Source organism: Stegostoma tigrinum, chromosome 3 (genome assembly GCF_030684315.1).
Source record: "Stegostoma tigrinum isolate sSteTig4 chromosome 3, sSteTig4.hap1, whole genome shotgun sequence".
Classification (NCBI taxonomy): domain Eukaryota; kingdom Metazoa; phylum Chordata; class Chondrichthyes; order Orectolobiformes; family Stegostomatidae; genus Stegostoma; species Stegostoma tigrinum.
Window position 1 is genome coordinate 123,283,270 of NC_081356.1, and position 24,058 is coordinate 123,307,327.

General features: G+C 42.1%; 1 protein-coding gene across 5 annotated transcripts in view; it reads right to left on the reverse strand.

Moving 5' to 3' along the window:
• Positions 1-24,058, reverse strand: part of cep44 (centrosomal protein 44) — a 73,814-nt gene that overhangs the window by 41,581 nt on the left and 8,175 nt on the right. For 4 of the 5 annotated variants that reach the window (XM_059644871.1, XM_059644868.1, XM_059644869.1 and 1 more), the window contains exon 3: positions 11,034-11,181. In XM_059644871.1, the coding sequence (XP_059500854.1) occupies positions 11,034-11,181 (148 nt within the window). Of the gene's footprint in view, positions 1-11,033; positions 11,182-11,628; positions 11,788-24,058 lie in introns of all 5 variants that reach the window. The other variant, XM_059644870.1, reaches the window with a different exon arrangement.

A 24,058-nucleotide genomic window follows, 5' to 3' on the forward strand; every position in this document is an offset into this window, starting at 1 on the left:
TAGTTTAAATTTGTTATTCAAGTATTTAAAAAAAACACACCAGCATTAAGACATGAAAATGCATATGAAAGCAGAACAGGCTGTAAATCTAAAATTAAATGTAAGTAATGGTTCCAGATTAAATATTTATTGTCTTTGGCACATATTGTCTATCATTAGATTTTATATTTTACAAACATGCATTTGGGACATACATGAGAAACTTATCAGAACAAAGGCTCTTCTATTTTGTAAACATGTTATATATTAAACATCCATTCTGACAAAAACAGATTGGTTTCTGGGAATATGTATCAAAGCAGTGAAGCCTTATTTTATTCTGCAAACATTAGATATATTTTGCAAAATAATTCAAATGATCTGGCACCAAAGAAATTTACCTTTAGATTGAAAAAGTATATGCAGTTTTATCATTGTAGACTGTTGAATCGGTTACCGTGGTATGACATCAACATTTTGTTTTTATTTAGCAATGCTCAAAAGTAATAAACCTTTACAATAAATATAAGCTATTATACAGGTTAATTTATATTTATTTAAGAGAAAGACCACAAATGAAATATGTTGACTAAATCTATAATAAAACAAAATATGGTGCTTCTTGACCTATGTACTGTAAATACTGGATTCTGCACAACTCAGTGGTGTATGCTTTCAACTACCATCTAAAGCTTATAATTCAGGCTTGAAATGAAGCTACAGAACTCAAAGATAGACCTCAATGGAAGATTATGTTCACATTCCCATGGAGTCTTTTATCACAATTTATTAACAATTATTTGGAGATAGAGAAAATGTAATATCTGTTGATTGAAAGTAAATTTAAAATCATAAAAAAAACGAAGAAGTTGATACAAACAAATTGCTGTTCAACACGCTTATGATGGAGAAAAACAAGATATGAAAATATGTTCTGGAGGTTAAATAAAAATTTGGAGCAAGAAATATATAAAGTTATGGATACAGATGAATCCATTCTAACTGTGGGGGTTGCAATCAAGATAAAGCTGTTTCTTCAACCAGCAGAATTTTTTCTCAATTGTTGCAATCTAAACCAATCAGAATTTTGAAATCTTATGTTAGATTCGCCATCGTAAGCTCCTCTTACCGTGTAAAACAACCAAAAGGTTGTTTTTGTACAAAGTTGCTGGAAAAGCTCAGCAGGTCTGGCAGCATCTATGAAGAAAAAAAATCAGAGTTAACGTTTCAGGTCTGGTGATCTTCCTCAAGGGTCACCAGACCCGAAATATTAACTGATTATTTTCTTCACACAAGCTGCTAGACCTGCTGAGCTTTTGCAACAACTTTGTTTTAGTTCCTGATTTACAGCATCTGCAGTTCTTTCGGGTTTTATTTAGCCAAAAAGTTTTAATCTAATTGCAGAAGGATAGGTAACTGGAGGGCAATTAGGAAAAGCAGCTGCGGGGAGATGAGAATATTTTTCACAGCAAGTCATGATGCACTATTTGAAAAGGACAACAGAAGTAACAGTAATCATCAAAGGGAATTGAATAAGGACTTGAGGGAATTACACAGTGTGAAGCTGGAGGAACACAGGAGGCCAGGCAGCATCTGAGGAGCAGAAAAGTTTTCAGGTCGGGACCTGTTATGAACCAGGCCAGACCAGATCCCCTTAAAATATTTCAAGAAGGTAGCCTAGACCTTATTTTTTTCCTTATTTCAAAAGGTATATGTAAAGTGCCATGTTTCAGATTTAATGCGCCTGGTCAAACTACTCGACAAGGCAAAACACAATTTTTTAAACGCTATCATTAAAATACAGTGCAAGAGAGAGAGGAATTTACAATAACAATTCTATTAGAAAACTTAACAAAACAATAGATGCAGTAACTATTTCTAATTAACTGTTCCAATATAGTAACATTTCATGAACAGACTCCTTCAGTTCAGCAAGGCGTTCGATCAGGTTCCCCACAGTAGGCTATTGTACAAAATGCGGAGGAATGGAATTGTGGGAGATATAGCAGTTTGGATCAGAAATTGGCTTGCTGAAAGAAGACAGAGGGTGGTAGTTGATGGGAAATGTTCATCCTGGAGACCGGTTACTGGTGCTGTACCGCAAGGGTCGGTGTTGGGTCCACTGCTGCTTGTCATTTTTATAAATGACCTGGATGAGGGCATAGAAGGATGGGTTAGTAAATTTGCAGACGACACTAAGGTCAGTGCAGTTGTGGATAGTGACAAAGGATGCTGAAGGTTGCAGAGACATAGATAAGCTGCAGAGCTGGGCTGAGAGGTGGCAAATGGAGTTTAATGCAGACAAGTGTGAGGTGTTGCACTTTGGTAGGAGTAACCAGAAGGCAAAGTACAGGGCTAATAGTAAGATTCTTAGTAGTGTGGATGAGCAGAGAGATCTCGGTGTCTGTGTACACAGATCCTTGAAAGTTGCCACCCAGGTTGACAGGGCTGTTAAGAAGGCATACAGTGTTTTGGCTTTTATTAATAGAGGGATCGAGTTCCGGAACCAAGAAGTTATGCTGCAGCTGTACAAAACTCTGGTGCGGCCACACTTGGAGTATTGCGTATAGTTCTGGTCACCGCATTATAAAGAAAGATGTGGAAGCTTTGGAAAGGGTGCAGAGGAGATTTACTAGGATGTTGCCTGGTATGGAGGGAAGGTCTTACGAGGAAAGGCTGAGGGACTTGAGGCTGTTTTCGTTAGAGTGAAGAAGAAGATTAGAAGTTCTTCACTATTAGAAGAACCAAAGACATATACACCAGACACCACCAACCTCATCAGCAAGGACAACATCATCAAGCTAGTGGACCTATGCCTTACCACCCACTTCACTTTCAATAGCAAAACCTACAGACAAACCAACGGTACACCCATGGGATCTCTGATATCAGGGTTCTTAGCAGAGACTCGAACAAACAGCTCTGCCAATCATCCAACCCAAACTTTCGGTCCGCTACGTGGATGACACCTTTGTCATCTCTAAACAAAACAAATTAGCGGAAATCTTCAAGACCACCAATAATACCCTTACTGGCATAACATTCACAAAAGAGGAGGAAAACAACAACATTCCTAGATGTCACAGTCGAGCGAACAGTCAATGGGGAACTTCAAACCAACGTCTACAGGAAAACAACACATATCGGCCAAATACTGAACTACAGGAGCAACCATCCCAACACCCACAAACGAAGCTGCATTAGAACATTATTCCAACGAGCCACCACACACTGCAGCACAGAGGAAGTACGAAGAGCAGAAGAAAATCACCTATACAGCGTATTCAAAAAGAACGGGTACCCAGTGAACACAGTCCGATTTCTCAGCAACAAACCCAAACAAACAGACAAAACGGGCCCAGAAACCATCACCACTCTCCCCTACATCAAAGACATTTCCGAAATGACTGCCAGACTACTCGGACCTCTTGGCATCAGGGTAGACCACAAACCACCAACACACTAAAATAGCAGCTAATGAACTTAAGAGACCCGACACAGACAACAAGCAAAACAAACGTCATCTACAAAATACCTTGCAAGAACTGTGACAAACACTACATTGGACAAACAGACAGAAAGCTAGCCACCAGGATACATGAAAATCAACTAGCCACAAAGCGACATGACCCACTATCACTAGTATCCTCACATACAGATGAGGAAGGACACCACTTTGATTGGGACAACACATCCATCCGAGGACAAGCCAAACAGAGACACGCACGAGAATTCGTAGAAGCATGGCCTTCCAAACGGAACTCCATCAACAAACACATTGGATCCAAATCAATCTACCATCCTCTGAAAAAAAGAACAGGAAATGACATCACCAATGCAGGAAATGACATCACCAACCCAAGGAAACCTAAACAGATAAACAGAAAGCGGGACATAACACCAGCGCTTCATTGGAGGCTCACTGATGATGTTATTTAGAATGGTGACAAAACATCTGAAAACTAACCTTCCAGATCAGCGAGCAAACTCACATCCAGAGAGAGAAGAAGGTTGAGAGGTGACTTTATTGAAACATATAAAACAATCAGAGGGTTAGATAGGGTGGATAGGGACAGCCTTTTTCCTAGGATGGTGACGGCGAGCACGAGGGGGCATAGCTTTAAATTGAGGGGTGAAAGATATAGGACAGATGTCAGAGGTGGCTTCTTTACTCAGACAGTAGTAAGGGAATGGAACGCTTTGTCTGCAACGGTAGGAGATTCGCCAACTTTAGGTACATTTAAGTCGTCATTGGATAAGCATATGGATGTACATGGAATAGTGTAGGTTAGATGGGCTTGAGATCGGTATGACAGGTCGGCACAACATCGAGGGCCGAAGGGCCTGTACTGTGCTGTAATGTTCTATGTTCCTTGGCAAAAAGGCAAATTCAGACACAGATTCTTGAAGAAGCACCAACAGAAAATTCAGACAGAGTAGCAGCCAGGAGACACTTACGAAAGCTCCCAACTCTGTTGAGACTCCAACTGCTTCAGATGCTACTGAAAAGCCAAAAGCCCAAAGTGGTCTTCAGTAGCTTGTCACCTCACCGTCAGTCTCACTCTTAAAATAAACCAGGGCAGAATAACATCTCAAAGCAACAGCATCATCACAAAGGACATCGGCAAAAGTAGGGGAATGGGACTATTTGGATTGCTGTTTCAATTTGCTGATATTGGCACAATGGCTGAATGGCTTCTTTCTGCGCCATCTGTATTCTACGATCCTAGAATGAAATCATGTCAAGCTAATTTAGTGTATATCGAAGGGGCTGAGATTTCCACAGCTAATTTCCTCTGTTGTTTGATTTTCAGAGTGGGCAATGAATCAAAAGTGTTGCTGGAGATTTAACTCTAATCAGAACAGTTAAGGTAGAAATGCTGTCAGCATTCACTATTAATTTGGATAGTTACACGTAGAAAAATGCTTAATGGAATAAAGGGATAACAAAAAGTGTAGAGCTGGATGAACACAGCAGGCCAAGCAGCATCAGAGGAGCAGGAAAGATGAAGTTTTGGGACCTGAAATGTCAGCTTTCCTGCTCCTCTGATGCTGGTTGGCCTCCAAAGTTCATCCAGCTTTACACCTTGTTATCTCAGATTCTTCAGCATCCGCAGTTCCCATTATTTCTAAAAGAATAAGGGATTGGTTTGGATAAATGTGATTAAAACTGTTTTCAATTAAATGATAAACACAAACATGACTGGTAAGTCTGAATAGCCAATTCACCATGTTATAGCTTTTACATATTTCTGCATGTTTGTAACAAGACATAATTGAAAGCCATCTATTTCTGAAATGTCTTCATAGAATATTTAGCAAAATAAAACCAAAGAACTTTGGCTATTGGAAATCTGAATCAAAAACAGATACTGCTGGAAAATCTCGTCGGTTCTGGTAGTTGTCTGTGCAGAGAAATCAGAGTTAAAATTTCAGTTCCAGGGACCCTGTTTCAAAACAAAACAGACCCTTCTGAAGAACGGTCTCTGGACCTGATACATTAACACTGATTTCTCTCCACAGATGTTGCCAGGCCTGCTGAGGTTTTCCAGCAATTTGTTTTTTTAATAGAATATTTAACAATTGGTCATGAAAGCATGTCAGCATCTCTCTCCATGACAGAAACGTAATGGTTGGATCAAGTAAGAGATATCACTCTGTACCATGCATGGGATAAGAGGTGGAGGCAGGCAACCACGGATCACTACAGCCAATTGATCACAATATATAAATACAAGATAGGTGCAGCTACAACAGTAGGTCAGAGGTTAGGAATCATGCAGAGAGGAACTCACCATTGTCCACCATCTACAAGAAGAAAGTCAGGAGTGCGATGGAATACTCTCTACTTGCCTGATGGGCGCAAGCTCCAACAACACTCAACAAGCTTGACACCATCCAGGACAAAGCAGCTTACTTGATTGGCACCATATGTTCAGGAATCCACTCCCTCCACCACCAATGCACACTCAGCAGTGTGAACCAACTACAGGATGCACTGCACATTACGGCACATCATCAAGGCTCATTAGATAGCACCTTCCAAACATGTAAATACCACCATCTAAAAGGAGAAGACAGCAGATGTATGGGGACACCATCACAAGTTTCCCTCCAAGCTACTCACCATCCTGGCCTGATAATACATCATCATTTCTTACAAAAAAACAAAAGAGCTGTGGATGCTGTAAATCAGGAACAAAAACAAAGTTTCTGGAAAAGCTCAGCAGGTCTGGCAGCATCAGTTCTTAGGAAGGGTCACCGGACCCGAAACGTTAATTCTGTTTTCTCCTCCACAGATGCTGTCAGACCTGCTGAGCTTTTCCAGCAACTTTGTTTTTGTTCATCATCATTTCTTCACCATTACAAGGTCAAAATCATTGAATTTCCCTCTCTAAAAGCACAGCGGATATAGCCACATCAAATGGAATGTAGCAGTTCAAGGAGACAGCTCACCATCAACTTCTCAAGAACATCTGAGGCTGGGTCAGCCCGAGATGCCTACATCCCATAAATGAATACTTCTTAAAAAAGTAATGAAAACTAGCAGATTTTTAAGAAATTGTATTTATATAACATCTTTATCAGAATGAATTCTTCCAAAGAATTTACTAGGAGCATTAGTGTATCACCAAACAAGTCTCAAACAAAGGCTCCTCTGTCAACACCCAAACACCCACTTCCAAACCTTCAACCCCTCTTACCCAGGTCAAGGTCCTAAACTCCCTCCTAACACATGGCCTGCAGCAGTTTAAGATGGCTCAGCATCAACTTCTCAGGAGCATTTAGTGATGGCAATAATTAATGATCTTGTCAATTATATTCACATCCCAAGAACGAACAAAAGGAAAAAAAACTGAGTCTCCCCAGTAAAGAGATACCAGAGTTGACGCATGGGAACCTGGTCAAAGGTGGGTTTCAATTACTGTTAAAACATGGAATCAGAGATGCAGGAGAAATTTCAGCATTCAAGGCCTAGCTAATAACAGTAGACTGATTATGCGCACTACAGAAGCAAAACTAGATTTTTTTTAAAATTAGATATTCCAGACGTGAAGCCAAATTTGAGCTATTCTTGAAGGATGAATCACACTACTTGCAATGTAAATGGGAGGAGGTGGTGCTATAGTGATACTGTCACTGGGTTGGGAAACCAGAGGCCCAGTCTGGTACTCTAGGGACATCACGTTAAATCCCCGTATGGAGTTTAAGTTCACTTAATTAAATCTAAAATTGAAAGGTGAATCTCAGTATGTTGCCATGAGACAATTGTTGTTAAACCTCATCTCGTTCACAAGTCCTTCAGCGAAGGAAACCTGCCATTCTTATCCAATCTGGCCTACATGTGACTCCATACCCACAGCAATATGATTGACTCTTTTCTTCCAACTGAAATGGTCTAGTCAGCCACGTACTTAAAGGGGATTCTGGATGTGAGTTTGCTCGCTGAGCTGGAAGGTTAGTTCTCAGACATTTCGTCACCATACAAATCTTCTCAAAACTCACTTAAAGGGGAATTAGATATGGTTTGATACCCACGTCCCATCAAATTTGATTAGTTAAACTACTTCTAAAATTCATTATTTTTTAGGTCAATTAATGACTTGCATTTAGTGTTACCACCAATACATATCCAATAGGGTTGAGATATTGAAAGAAAGAAATATGTCTTGTATAAATTGAAGTACCCTAAGAGGAACCAGTCTGCATCAATGACCCTTCACAATTGAAAGTTTAAAAGCCTGTACTGATGGCAGCACAATTTTGTCATTTCGTATTAAAGTAATGAATGACTAAAAGTTAAAAGCAACACAGCATCTTACTAATGCAGCATGTTTTGACAAATTGCTCTGTATCACTCTGAGAAATGGCTTTTCTAGGAAGGGATAAATGCAATAGTCTTTGTAAATGCATCTAACTTAAACAAGAGTCTCAGACTTGGACACTCATAAGAGCATTCTGCTCTGAAACAGCATTCATTACTAATCAAAAGAAAAACATTTGCATTCAGTTCAATACAAATACATGTAACATGCAAGAAAGATGAAAGCATGCTTCTTCCAAGACGCTGTTCGTCTTATTGAAATCTTCAGTGTACGTTTGCAACTATTCTTAAATCAAACTAAAAGTTTAAACATGATATTGATCTGGTCAGATGGTTATAATTCCAAAATGCCCAAATGCTAAATTATAGCAGAATTAGAGACTCTAAACAATTACAGAATTATTGCCTGATTCTTGACATTCTACCAGCACTGCAGTGCAAACTAGCTACGTATGATTTACTATTTCAACCCATTTAACCTGCTTCATCTGCTTTGATAAAAAGCATGTGAATTTAGAACAAGATACATAAAAGGAATCAGTGGCTTCAAGAAAAATAAACAGCTATTTAGTAAAGCTGTCACAATTCTTCAATCCTCTGAAAAGTCTTAGATGGTTTATTGAAGTGGTTATACAGGATGTTAATGATGAAAGGGATTAATTTACAGCCAACTTACACTCCATATTTAACAAGTATGTCAGGGGAAATAGTTCAACAAACATGACAGTTTAACTCAGTGAATTTATACCATTCTAAAATTATGCAAATAAATTTTTGTTGGAAATAAAAATACTAGCAACAATTTGCAGAAAGTTGACAGAAAAACATTTAATTCATACTTATAATTTATTAAAAATCTTAGAACTGTGTATGGTCCATCATTACAAATTCCTATGACTACTTGTGAAATGAAAGCACCTTTATAAACGTAAACATACCATATTTGCACTTTCCTCTAAGTGTTGGTTCTACAACATAGTTGACATGAAGATATAATTATCATGTAACAAGTTCGTAGAATCTGTTTCTATTATAAACATAAAGAGGAATTTACTACGGATTTATAAAGGGAGAGTACATGAATGTAAAATGGGAACTGTACTATATCCATAGAGAATTGAGCCATCAGCTTATTACAAGCACCCTTATCGTGACAGCCGAAATAGTTTCTGTTCCATTTTGTTAATCAGGATTATTTTAAGGCAATAAACTTGTACTGTTTAGTGGGCTTGTTTCAAGGGGATCCTGAATCAAGATCTGTTTTCTGTGATTTGAATAAACTTAATGATTTGAAGAAGGACCAACAGTAACTCAGATCAATCAGGTGTTTCACTATTTGTGCGATCTTGATACTGTACGTGCAAAACAGCTGCACATTTGTCTACAAAATCGTTAAAAGAATTAATTATACACAAAGAACTTCACAGGAGTTCTAGGAAACAGGACACTGTGTAAAGACAAAATATGTTGCTTTTACTCAGCTTCACATAATTTGCTCACCATGAAATATATATGGATAGTTTGAGCTCCTGTTACATTCATCTTTCTTTCAATAATCTCATGTTTTGTATACAATATGTTTGGAAAGCCACTTCAGAGACAATTAAGATGTAGAGCTGGATGAACACAGCAGGCCAAGCACATCTTTGGAGCAGGAAGCCTTCCTGTTCCTCTGATGCTGCTTGGCCTGCTGTGTTCATCCATCTCTACACCCTGTTATCTCAGATTCTCCAGCATCTGCAGTTCCTACTATCTCAGAGACAATTAACCTCTTGCCCCCAGCAACTGAAAGGCTCACCAGATCGTGAAGCAATTAAGAACTTCAGTGTTGTTTGATCAGCTTCTTATCTAACCAGGAACAGTGTCACTAATGTTCTGCCCTGCCTGAGGCTGCCAACCAATTAGAAGCTGAGATAACACAGTGTGGAGCTGAAGGAACACAGCAGGCCAGACAGCATCAGAAGAGCAGGAAAGTTGACGTTTCGGGTTAGGACCCTTTTTCAGAAATTTCTGTTTAGAAATTAGAAGCTGAAGAGCTTTGCTGGAGATCCAGGCTGTGCAGCCATGAAGAATTGCTTTGTGCTTCTTCAGGGATGCTTGCATCATGGAGGTCAGAGGCAAGGCAGTGGAGTGGTTTTCAGCAGTCACCCCTGATCCCATCCTCACCCTCCAATCACCCCTAAGTTGGAGCAAGTGGAGTTCCCAGCCACAACAAATAGTTACATCATCCACTTGCCACGAAAGCAGGTAATCAGATTGTAAGTGGCTTGGTGCAAAAAAACTGGTTATTTGCTGACCATTCAAAGGACTTAGTTGCGGTGGATTCAGAAGATTACCATGGATTTTAATGGCTGATATGGCCGAAAGAGGACAAGTATGTCCCCAGGGTCCACCCGTGCAATAATTTGTCTTCCACACAACCTTCCCTGCCATCTCCAATGAGGGAAAATCATACCATAGCATCATAATAGAAGAGAAGGAAGCCAACTTCCTATTGAGGACAAAAAGTTTATTAATAATTATATTCATCAATAACAATAAAACAGCACATTAAAGGCTTGTTTTACAAGGTAAAATGTGTTGCCAACTTTTTCACTTCCAAACTACACTAATTTATGCTTTTGAAGAAGTGACAGGTGTGGTGACAGTAGAGGAAGGAGCAAGTAGTGAGAGAGAAAGACAGTATGAGTCTCCATTAGTAATCATTCAAATGAACTTATCACCATTTAATTTGGGAGAAGTCCCACTAGCTCAATGAAAATGTGCACAAGCCAGGAAGATCACAGCTTTGCTCTTTGATTTGAATACTATATTAAGTTTGAATTTAAATGGTTTAAGCCAGGATTGCAGTACAGATATTTTAAAATGGCACTAGTACCACCAAGCTAGGGAAGGATTAAAAAAAAAAGTTGATGCATTCAATCATTGAACCTTTAAGATGCAGAACACCTTTGGTTACTTGGGACAAAAGATTACTTGCAAAGAAGTGGCAGCGCTTGCAGGCGGCTCACTGACAAAGAAAAGCAAAGGAGAAGAGTTAAGAGTAAACAAAAATTAGTGGATGTAACGTACATTTGTACATCTCCCTACAAGAAATTTATCAGCTAAACATGCAGACAAAAGTTAATTTACAAAAAGACTACACAAATTATATTTCTACCATTCAATAAATCTAGCATACAAAAGCTTCAGTGTTGAACATTGCTCACCAGTAAAAAAAGAGTTGTACCTTATAAACGGCATCAAGAAAACGTGAGTCATTCTTTGCTGTAAGTTCTACTCCAGATGTTAGCAGTTGTTCGGTCACACATGTGGAATATGAGGTGAAGGCATAACTGATGATTGGTAGATAGGCAGCAGGATCACCCTTAGCAAGGCTACAAACATAAAATAAAATCTTAAATTGTTTATACTTCTATTAGCTAACTTCCTACATTAAGCTTACTAAACACAACCAACAGCTGGATCTAAATTGTCTATTAATTTGCATTTCATTTAGGAATGACAATTCACATAACCAACTTGGTGTCATAACTATATTGAGTAAAAGGTGTGTGTACTCAAATGCGCCAAGTGAGCTTTGACCTGATCATGTCAAAGCATTCAGGTCTGGAGATAAAATGTATGTAACTACTCATTGAATGTCACATCAAATTTCTAACTCTGTTGTCATTTATTATGTCTTGTAAATTTTACCTCAGAAAAAAATGTATATTTTCCTCACTGCAGATTTATATTAATAGAATGCTTTTTCTGTATTTGGATATTGGTTAGAAAAAAAACACTACAACTATGCAGATTAGTAAAGTCAAAATATTTTTTACCCATTTTTCTTTTCAGCATGGAGCTGTCTCATGATATAATCTCAACGCTAAAGAATTCAAGCTCAAGATAGTATAACTTAGAATTTTGAACCATCTTCGGCAGTATTACATCAGGAAAAATTAATTTTATGAAAGCAAAATACTGCAGAGGTTGGAAATCTGAAAGAAAAACAGAAAAGGCTGATGAAACTCAGCAGATATGGCAGCATTTATGGAGACAGAAACAAAGTTAACTGAGTCCAATATGACACTTTTTCAGAAAGGATTAATTTTAATCTTAGGGAACTAAACTTTAATTAAATTAGAAATATTTCTTGCATAAACATAAGACCATGCACGTTGTTCAAAAAAATAATTTAGGTTGACTTACAATTACAGCTTAATGCCTCAACATACAGGGAAAGCAAACTATAACAAGTTGACCAGAATGGATGTTATGCCAAAATGGTTATACTCTTTAGTTCAGTTTGAATCTATTTTGATGTTAGATATCTTGACATTTTAATATAATTGCTCCACTGCATTGGCAGTGGTTGTCTTATAAACCTGGTTTCCAATTAAAAAATTACCAACTCCTTTTCTGAAATACGACATTTGCTACTGTGGTTGGCCTTTAGTTCAATCAGAAGATCCAGTTGCTGAGCAATAAATTTCTACTCTGCAGTCATCAACTATGCATATAAAAGCAAAATCAACTTCAAATGATATGAACTTCAAAGGCATTTGATAGTTGATGTTTAATTCTGTCTATTTTATTTGTAGTGCTGGTTAATGGAATCCTGAACTTATTTACAAAATCTACCCTATAATTATCAGTGGCCGTAATCCTTCCCCCTTCCTCAAACAAAACATTCTGTGGCTAAGCGATGAAAGAGAAAGTTGTCAGTGAAGTTTTGGCTTTGTCTAACTTGAATGATACCAGCTGACATTTTCTTAACTGGAGCCAAACAGAAAGCATCTGCCACAAATAGGCTACAGAGAAATATCTTTAACAGAACAAGCCAAGATTCAAACCATCAACCCAATATTGTCCAGTCTATACATCTGCTCCACTGCTGAAGTAATAACATGCAACAGCAAGATGTTTGCAAAATATAAAATCAAAAGCTCCTTCTTCTGGCTGAAAGTATTGGTTCTTCGAATGAAACCACGCAGAGCAAGAAATTTGAGGTTTGATTTGCCAACATTCACTGTCTATTCACATGAATCTAGATTGGATATCTAGATGATCTACTGGAAGCTGTCAACACAGATTATTGGCTTCAAACGATGATGGGGAAAAAACTGGAATAAGAAATGTTTCTGATTTATCTGAGGGCTGATACATAAAAGATTAGCACATTTTCCATCAATAACTATGGTGTCAGTATCTTAACACAGACTATACAACCAGTGAAGACCTACTTTTCATAGGTCACATATCTCAGACATGTACAAATAAATGCACTTGTTTGCAAAGAAGGTTGAAGAAAACTACACCATCACTATTTAAGTCTAAGTATTGGCTTTCAGGCGGTATTTTCAGAGATGAAAATTCAATCACGAATATTTCATCATCCCAATCATCTTTACAACCTTCCAACTTGCTCCCAAGCACATATAGTGTAAGATGAGCAATGTAAAACTAAACTAAATTAACAATGACAAATTTGATCAATGCATTGACCAGATTGTAAGTTCGACCACTGAGCCTTTTGGCATTCACAATAAAGGAGGCACATAAAACTGGACCTGCAGACAAGGGTGGCACAGTGGTAGTATGGCGCACTGACATTGCCGAGGCCAAACGCCAACTCTCCGACACCTCCTCCTACCGCCCCCTTCTTTATGACCCCACCCGCGAGCACCAAACCATCATCTCCAACACCATCCATGACCTCATCACCTCAGGGGACCTCCCACCCACAGCCTCCAACCTCACTGTTCCCCAACTCCGCACGGCCCGTTTCTATCTCCTTCCCAAAATCCACAAACCTGCCTGCCCTGGTCGACCCATTGTCTCAGCCTGTTCCTGCCCCACCGAACTCATCGCCACCAATCTGGACTCCATTTTCTCCCCTTTGGTCCAGGAACTCCTACCTACGTCCATGACACCACCCACGCCCTCCACCTCCTCCAGGACTTCCAATTCCCTGGCCCCTAACACCTCATTTTCACCATGGACGTCCAGTCCCTATACACCTGTATTCCTCATGCAGATGGCCTCAAGGCCCTCCGCTTCTTCCTGTCCCGCAGGCCAGACCAATCCCCCTCCACCGACACCCTCATCCGCCTAGCCGAACTCGTCCTCACCCTCAACAAATTCTCTTTCGATTCCTCCCACTTCCTACAGACAAAGGAGGTGGCCATGGTTACCTGCATGGGCCCCAGCTATGCCTGCCTCTTTGCAGGTTACGTGGAACAGTCCCTCTTCCGCACCTACACCGGCCCCAAACCCCACCTCTTCCTCCGTTACATTGATGACTAAATCAGTGCCGCGTCTTGCTCCCCAGAGGAGCTCGAACAGTTCATGACTTCACCGACACCTTCCACCCCAACCTCAAGTTCACCTGGGTCATCTCCAACACATCCCTCACCTTCCTGGATCTCTTAGTCTCCATCTCAGGTAACCAGCTAGAAACTGACGTCCATTTCAAGCCCATCGACTCCCACAGCTACCTAGAATACACCCCTTCCCTCCCACCCTCCTGCAAAAATTCCATCCCCTATTCCCAATTCCTCCGCCTCCGCTGCATCTGCTCCCAGGATGAGGCATTCCACTCCCGCACATCCCAGATATCCACGTTCTTCAAGGACTGCAACTTTCCGCCCGCAGAGGTCGAGATCGCCCATGACCGCATTTCCCGCAACACAACCCTCACACCCCGTCCCCGCCACAACCACCCCCAGAGAATCCCCCTCGTTCTCACATGCCACCCAACCAACCTCCAGACACAACGCATCATCCTTCGACACTTCCGCCATCTACAATCTGACCCCACCACCCAAGACATTTTTCCATCCCCACCCTTGTCTGCCTTCCGGAGAGACCACTCTCTCCACGACTCCCATGTCCGCTCCACACTCTCCTCCAACCCCACCACACCCGGCACCTTCCCCTGCAACCGCAGGAAGTGCTACACTTGCCCCCACACCTCCTCCCTCACCCCTATCCCAGTCCCCAAGATGACCTTCCATATCAAGCAGATGTTCACCTGCACATTTGCCAATGTGGTATATTGTATCCATTGTACCTGGTGTGGCTTCCTCTACATTGGGGAAACCAAGCGGAGGCTTGGGCTCCGCTTTGCGGAACACCCCCGCTCAGTTCGCAACAAACAACTGCACCTCCCAGTTGCAAACCATTTTAACTCCTCCTCCCATTCCTCAGATGACATGTCCATCATGGGCCTCCTGCAGTGCCACAATGATGCCACCCGAAGGTTGCAAGAACAGCAACTCATATTCCGCTTGGGAACCCTGCAGCCCAACGGTATCAATGTGGACTTCACAAGCTTCAAAATCTCCCCTTCCCCCACTGCATCCCAAAACCAGCCCAGTTCTTCCCCTCCCCCCCCACTGCATCACAAAACCAGCCCAGCTCGTCCCCTCCCCCCAATGCATCCCAAAACCAGCCCAGCCTGTCTCCACTTCCCTAACCTGTTCTTCCTCTCACCCATCCCTTCCTCCCACCTCAAGCCGCACCTCCATTTCCTACCTACCACCTCATCCCGCCTCCTTGACCTGTCCGTCTTCCCTGGACTGACCTATCCCCTCCCTACCTCCTCACCTATACTCTCCTCTCCACCTTCGGTCCGCCTCCTCCTCTCTCCCTATTTATTCCAGTTCCCTCTCCCCATCCCCCTCTCTGATGAAAGGTTTAGGCCCGAAACATCAGCTTTTGTGCTCCCGAGATGCTGCTTGGCCTGCTGTGTTGATCCAGCTCCACACTTTGTTATCTTACATAAAACTGAACATTGGGCTGAGAGTTATAGTTGTAAGCAATTGTGGAATACTATTACCAGCTTCAGTGGAATAAAGGTATTAAAGAATGTTAAAAACAAAAAGAATCTTGCATTTAAATAGTGCCTGTCATAACCGTTAACAACAGGAGCAGGCCTTTGAACACCTCAAGCCTGTCTCACCATTCAATTAGATCACGGTTGATCTGTGGCGGAACTCCTTATGTACCTGCCATTCCTTAATACCTTTCAGTCACAGTCATACAGCATGGAAACAGACCCCACAGTCCAACTCATCCATGCCGACCAAGTTTCGCAAACTAAACTAGTCCCATTTGCCTGTGTTGGACCATATCCCAAAACCCTTCCTATTCCTGTCCAAATGTCTTTTAGATGGTGTAAGTGTAACTGCCTCTACCACTTCCTCTGACAGTTCACTCCATGCACGCACCACCCTGTGTGAAAAACTAGCCCCTCAGGTTCCTTTTAAATCTTTACTCTCTCAACTTAAACCTGCAATCTCTAGCATAGGAAAAAGACCTTTGCTATTCATCTATGCCTCTCATGATTTTATAAACCTCTATAAAGGTCAGCCCTCAACCTCCTACATTCCAGAGGAAAAAGTCCCAGCCTATCCAGTCTCTCCTTATAACTCAAATCTTCCATTCCCAGCCACATTCTTGTAAATATTTTCTGCACACTTTCCAATTTAATAATATTCTTCCTATAGCAGGGCAACCAGATTGTACACAGCACTCCAAAGGTGACCTCATCAACATCCTATACAGCTGCAACACAACATCTCAACTCCTATACTCATGCTCTGACTAATGAAGACCAGTGTGTTAAATACCTTCTTCTTCACCCTGTTTACCTGTGACACCACTTTCAAGGAACTATGTACTTTGACCCCTGTTCAACAACAGTTCCCAGGGCCCTACCATTAACTGTGCAAGTCCTGTTCTGGTTTGTCTCACAAAACGCCAGACCTTATGTTTATCTAACTTAAATTTACCATCACCACCCCTGGATATGTCCTGTTTCACTGGCAGACAGACCCAACAGAAGTGGCAGCACAGTGGTATACAGTCAGGGGGGAGTTGCTCTGGAAGTCTCAACTTTGGCCCTAGACCCCATGAAGTCTCATGGTTTTAAGTTAAACATGGGCAAGGAAACCTCCTGCTGATTACAACATACCATCCTCCCTCAGCTGATGAATCAATATTTCTTGAACGCTTGGTAGAAGCACTGTGGTTGGCAAGGGCACAAAATATACTCGACATGGGGGATTTCAATGTCCACCACCAAGAGTGACTTGGTAGTAGCACTACTGAGTAAGCAGGTCAGGTCCTAAAGGACATAACTGAGACTGGGTCTGCAGCATGTGGTGATGCAGCCAGCAAGGGGGAAAAGCATACTAGGCCTCATCTTTACCAATCTACCAGCCCAATTGCATCCGTCAATGACAGTATTGGTAAGGGTGACCATCACACAGTCCTTTTGGAGACAAAGTTCCGCCTTCACGTTGAAACGAACCTCCATCGTGCTATGTGGCAATATCACTGTGCTAAATTGGACAGACTTCACACAGATCAGAAACTCAAAACTGGGCATCCATGGGCTGCTGTGGGCTATCATCAGCAGAATTGTACACTAGCACAATCTGTAAACTCACGGTCTGCATATCCTCCACTCAACAATTACCATCAAGCCAGGGAATTAATCCTGGTTCAATGAAGAGTGCAGGAGGGTATGCCAAAAGAAGCACCAGGCATACCTGAAGATGAGCTGTCAACCTGGTGAAGCTACCAAACAGGCCTACTTTCATGCCAAACTGCATAACCAGCAAGTGAGACTATGTCATCCCACAACCAATGGATCAGATCAAAGCTTTGCAGTCCTGCCACATCCAGTCATGAATGGTGGTGGACAATTAAACAACTCACTGGATGAGGTGGCTCCATAAATATCCCCATCCTCAATTATGGAATACCCTGGCATATCAGTGCAAAAGACAAGGCTGAAACTTTTGCAGCAATCTTCAGCCAGCAGTGCCAACTGGATGATCCATCTTGACTTCCTCCATGGCCCGCAGCATTACAGATATCAGTCTTCAGCCAATTCAATTCACTCCGCTTGATATCAAGAAACAGTCGGAGACACTGTATACTGGAAAGGCTTCGGGCTCTGACAACAAAGGTGCTAAAGACTTGTGCTCCAGAATTTGCCACTCCATAGCCAAGCTGCTCCAGTACAGTGGTATCTACCCAACAGTGTGGAAAATTACCCAATTATGTCCTGTACATAAAAAGCAGGATAAATCCAACGTGCCCAATTACTGTCCCATCAGTCTACTCTCAATCATGTCCTCAACAGTGTTATCAAGCAGCACCTACTCAGCAATAACCTGCTCAGTGATGCCCAGTTTGGGTTCCGCCAGGGCCTCTCAGCTCCTGGTCTCATGGCAGCCTTGGTTCAAACATGGACAAAAGAGCTGAATACCAGGTGAGGTGATTGTGACAACCCTTGACATCAAGGCTGCATTCAACCGAGTGTGGCATCAAGGAGCCCGAGCAAAACTGCAATCAATGGGTATCAGGGGCAAACTCTCCAGCAGAGCAGCAGGAAAGTTGACGTTTCGGGCCTAGACCCTTCCTCTAGGCCCGAAACGTCGGTTTTCCCGCTCCTCTGATGCTGCTTGGCCTGCTGTGTTCATCCAGCTCTACACCTGGTTATCGCATCTTCCTATGGATCAGGTATATCTCCAGTGACATAGGAAGATGGTTGTGGTTGTTGGGGGTTAATCATCTCAGCCCCAGAGCATCTCTGCAGGAGTTCCTCAGAGTACTGTCCTCAGCCCAATCAGCTTCAGCTGCTTCATCACTAACCTTCCCTCCATCGTAAGGTCAGAAGTGGGGATGTTCGCTGATCATGCACAACGTTCAACACCATTTGCAACTTCTCAGATACTGAAGCAGTCTATGTTCAAATGCAACAAGATCTGGCCAATATCCGGATTGGGATGACAAGTGGCAAGAAACGTGCGGCACAAATGCCAGGCTATGGCCATCTCAAATAAGAGGCAATCTAACCACCACCCCATGGCATTCAACGGTGTTACCATCACATGAACTTTGATTCCCTTCTTGATTAAAAGTCTGTCCATATCAGCCATGAATATATTTGACAATCTAGCCTCAATAGCCTTCTGCAGTAAAGAATTCATATGTTCACTCCCCTCTAAGAGAGGAGATTCTTTGTGTCTGTCCTTAATGTGTATCCCCTTACTCGGACATTATGCCCACAGGTCAGAGAAGCTCCTAGACATTCCCACAAGGGGCAGCAATCTTTCCGCATCTGCCTTGTTCAGTCCCCTAAAAATCTTGTATGTTTCAATAAGGCTGCCTCGTATTTTGCCAAACTCAATGAATACAGGTCGAACCTACTCAACCTCTCCTCAAAAACTAGTCCCTCCATCAAGCTCGTGAACCTTCTCTGCCAGCGTATCTTTCCTAAGATAAGTGAAACAGAACTGTTCACAGTATTCCATACATGATAAAAGTGGTGTCTTGTATAGTTTTAGCAAGGCTTCTCTACTTTTATACTTCATTCCCTTTGGAATAAAGGCTAACATGCCATTTGCTTTCTCTACTGCCTGCTGAAACTGTAAACTAGCTTTTAGTGATTTATTCACATATACGCCCAGATCTCTGTATTGCAGTTTTCTGCAGTCTTTTTCCATTTAAATAATATTCAGTTCTTCTATTCTTCTTGACAAAGTACATAACTTTGCATTTCCCCACTTTATGTTTCATCTGCTAAGCTTTTGCCCATTTACTTATCGATATTGCTCTGAAAATTTTTTGTGTTGTGTTCAGCTCTTGCTTTCCTATGGAGTTTTGTGTCATCCACAAACTTGATTATAGTCTATTGACATTTGGATAGTGAATAGAATAAACTTATTTTCTCTAGCTGGTGGTCAGTGTAAAGAGACCATCATTTTAAATATGTCATCAAGAAAACAAGACAAGAGGTTGGGAGATAATGTTTTGTTGCAGGAGGTAAATGAGGCAGAGACAATGTCTTCATCTTCAAGAAAACTGAGCGAATATTAGAATTGGAAGGCATTGGCTACGAAAAAAATGCAAGGTAGTAGATGCATTTGGGTTGGTGTACCAAAGAGATGACAGAGACAAAATGGGCCAAACACTTTCCTGTTTTACTATAAAACTTTTCAGTATTTAAAATCCGGAATAAATGATTACAGGATAAACCGCTTCCACTGGATGATTACTATAGATATCTACTGCCAATGAGATAAAAAGAATAGAATAGTTACAGTACAGAAGCAAATTGAGGCAGAATTTAGCTTTGGAAGAGCTTCAGACTTGTTTAAGATGTACAAGGTCCTCGCTCCCCGAGTGGAAGGGGGCACAGTGTGGAAGATGATCAAGCTACCCATAGCACTGTACTACATAGTACCATTCAAGCTGGGACAGAAAACAGAAATGTGGTAGTAATAGGGGTAACACAGATACTGTTCTCTGCAGCAAACGCAGAGTGTCCTGAAGGCTCTGTTGTCTACCTGGTGGTGACAAGGTTCAGGACACCTTCTGGGCTGGGGAGGATGTTGGCGTAAGAAGCACAAGATCCAGTGGTCGAGATGACGACCTGAGTCACATGCAAATTGGTGTTGGGAGTTATGTTTAAAGAGGTAAATGTATAGCCCAAAGTTGGACTGAGAGAAATGTCTTCCAATTCATGGAGCACTGGCAGTATTGCTGGGGAGAAAAACAGACAGCTGATCCATTGGGATAGGCATTATTTGAATCATATTAGAACAAGTATCTGGCAAATTATCAAACTAAGTTTGTAGAAACAACTTTAAATGGCTTAGTAGAGGGAGGAGGGTTCAACTGAAATGAAATTTAAAATGTCAAAAAGAAACAAGAAAGTTGAATTTCAGGGTGATGAAAAAGCAACTGCTAATAAAAATATGACGAGAAAGGGTAGAAAATATATATAAAATAGTATATTACAATGAAAACAAGTAATAATGGTAAAAATTCAAAGTTTAAGATGCTTTATCTGAAAGCATGCAGCTTTTGTAACAAGACAGATGAGATAATAACGGAAGTAGAAATAAATGAATATACCATGATTGTAATCACGTCTCTGTAATAGCCGAGTGACAAAGATTAATAAACTCAATATTCAAAAACATTCAACATTTCATAAGACTAGGTGAAAAGGAAAAACAGGTGGGGTTGCTTATTAAACGGTGGTATCAGTCAGGTAGGAGTAATGATATTGGTGCAATAGACACTGATATAGAATCAGTTTGGTTGGAAATAAGGAATAGCAAGGGAACAGTCATGGTGGGAATAGTCTACAGACCTCATTGTAGGACAAAGTATTAATCAGAATATGAGATGCACAAGAAGAGCATTATAATTGTCATGGGTGATACTAGTCTGTATGGAAGACAAAACTGTACAGTGCATCAGGGATTGTTTTCAGAAGACAATTCAAAAAGGTGCCAAATAAAATATTACTGCACAAGTTAGGAGCTCATGGTATTAGGGTAATGTATAACGTGGATGTAAGATTGGTTAACACAGAGACAACAGAGTCAGAACTAATGGATTTTTTTCAGGTTGAAAAGATGTAACGAGTACCATAAGGAGATAACAAGTGTGGAGGTGGATGAACACAGCAGGCCAAGCAGCATCTTCGGAGCACAAAAGCTGACGTTTCGAGCTTGGACCCCTCATCAGAAAAGGTGGATGGGGAGAGGGTTCTGAAATGAATAGGGAGAGGGGAGGCAGATCAAAGATGGGTAGAGGAGAAGGTGGGTGGAGAGGAGACAGACAAGTAAAAAGGGACAGGGATGGAGCCTGTAGAGGTGAGTACAGGTGGGGAGTTAGGGAGGGGATAGGTCAGTCCGGGGAGGACTGACAGGTCAAGGCGGTGGGATGAACTTAGTAGGTAGGAAATGGAGGTTCGGCTTGAGGTGGGAGGAGGGGATAGGTGAGAGGAAGAACAGATTAGGGAGGCGGGGACAAGCTGGGCTGGTTTTAGGATGCAGTGGGAGGAGGGGAGATTTTGAAGCTTGTGAAATCCCCATTGATACCATTGGGCTGCAGGATTCCCAAGCGGAATATGAGTTGCTGTTCCTGCAACCTTCGGGTGGCATCATTGTGGCACTACAGGAGGCCCAGGATGGACATGTCATCGAAGGAATGTGAGGGGGAGGTGAAATGGTTCGCGAATGGGGGGTGCAGTTGTTTATCGCAAACCGAGCGTAGGTGTTCTGCAAAGCAGTCCCCAAGCCTCTGCTTGGTTTCCCCAGTGTAGAGAAAGCCACAATGGGTACAGCAGATACAGTATACCACATTGGCAGATGTGCAGGTGAACATTTGCTTGATGTGGAAAGTCATCTTGGGGCCTGGGATGTGGGTGAGGGAGGAGATGTGGGGGCAAGTGTAGCACTTCCTGCGGTTCCAGGGCAAAGTGCCTGGTATGGTGCGGTTGGAGGGGAGTGTGGAGCGGACAAGGGAGGCCCAGAGAGATTGGTCTCTCCGGAAGGCAGACAAGGGTGGGGATAGAAAAATGTCTTGGGTGGTGGGGTCGGATTGTAGATGGTGGAAGTGTCAGACGATGATGCATTGTATCCAGAGTTTGGTGGGATGGTATGTGAGGGTGAGGGGGATTCTCCTCCCACCCACCTTCCTGCAAAAATTCCTTTCCCTATTCCCAATTCCTTCGCATCCGCTCCCAAGATGAGGCATTCCACTCCTGTACATCCAAGATCTTCAAGGACCGCAACATCACCCGCCCCACCCCCCCGCCGTCCCACAACGGTCGAGAATGCCCTCGACCGTGTCTGCCGCATTTCCCGCAACTCATCCCTCACACCCCGTCCCCACAATAACCGCCAAAAGAGAATCCCACCGCCGCCTGGAGCATCCCACCCAGACCCATCCGCCTATAACCCACACACCCTTGAACACTACGGCCAATTTAGCATGGCCGATCCACCTGGCCTGCACATCTTTGGACTGTGGGAGGAAACCCACGCAGACGCGGGGAGAACGTGGAAACTCCGCACAGACAGTTACCCGAGGTTGGAGTCGATCCCGGGTCCCTGGCACTGTGAGGCTGCAGTGCTAACCACTGAGCCACCGTGCCGCCCTCATTTGATCTGTGACATCCATGTCAGCACTTTAAAAGCTATTAAACTAGTCAACCTATGGCCTAAATCCCCGCATGTTTTTTTTTCCACTTCAGTGAATGAAACAAATTCTTTTTGAAAGTCATTCCTGGAATTGCAGGTCTGACGGATGAGAAGAGAGCAAACCAATTCGAATTGTACTCACTGGAGTTTGGAAAAATTGGTTACAGGGGTTAGTGGAATCTCGTAGAAACTTACAAAATTCTAACAGGACTAGATAGGTTAGATGCAGTAAAGATGCTCCCGATGGTGGATGGGGAGTCCAAACCCGGGGGCCGGGGTTTCAGGATAAGTGGTAAACTTTTTAGGACTAAGATCAGAGAAATTTCTTCACCCACAGAGAGGCAAGCCCATGGAATTGACTACCACAGAAAGTGATTGAGACCAAAGATCATGCGTTTTCAAGAAAGAAATTAATAAAGCTCGTGACTAAAGGGATCAAGGAGTATGTGATGAGGGCAGGATCAGGGTATTGAACTCTATATTCCGCCATTCAATATGAATGTGGCTGATCAGACTCGAGGAGTCAAATGGCCTAGTCCTGCTGCTATATTTCTATGTTATGATTAAATCTGCATTTCACTTTCAAATAAAGCACTTTCGATCCTAATCATTTACAGGGTGGAAAGGTTTTCCTCATATTGTTTCTACTCCTTCAATCAATCCTAACTTGATGTCCTCTGACTCTTAATCCTGCCACCAACAGAAAAAGTTTCTCCTTATGTACTCAGCTTTGACTATCAATAGAACTGAAGATCCTCACTCTCCAAACTGTTCTCCCAAATCTTTCCTTCTCCATCATCACTACTTTGATTTCTTGGACCTTATTACCACATCCTCAGAACTCAGTTCAGTTGACATTTTAAAAGCCTGATGGTTTGGAATTTCAGCGAGGAACTCATTCCTGTCTCACTCCTGTGTCCTTCATCTACGAGGAGTGTTATGAAATGCTCACCAGTTGCCTGGATGAGTGCTGTTCCAACAATTCTCGAGAAACTTGACACCACCCAGGACAAAGCATCCCCCTCAATTGGCACCACATCAAAAACCATCCCACTCATTCCATCACCAATGCCTCAGTCATAGCACTGGTGTCTACTGCCTTGCAGAAATTTACTACAGGTCCTTAGCAGTACCTTCCACACTCACAACCACTTCCCTCCAGAAGGACAAGGGCACGTGACATACAGAACACCTGTAAGTTCCCCTGCAAGCAACTCGGTTGGAAATGTATTGCTATTCTTCATTATTTCTG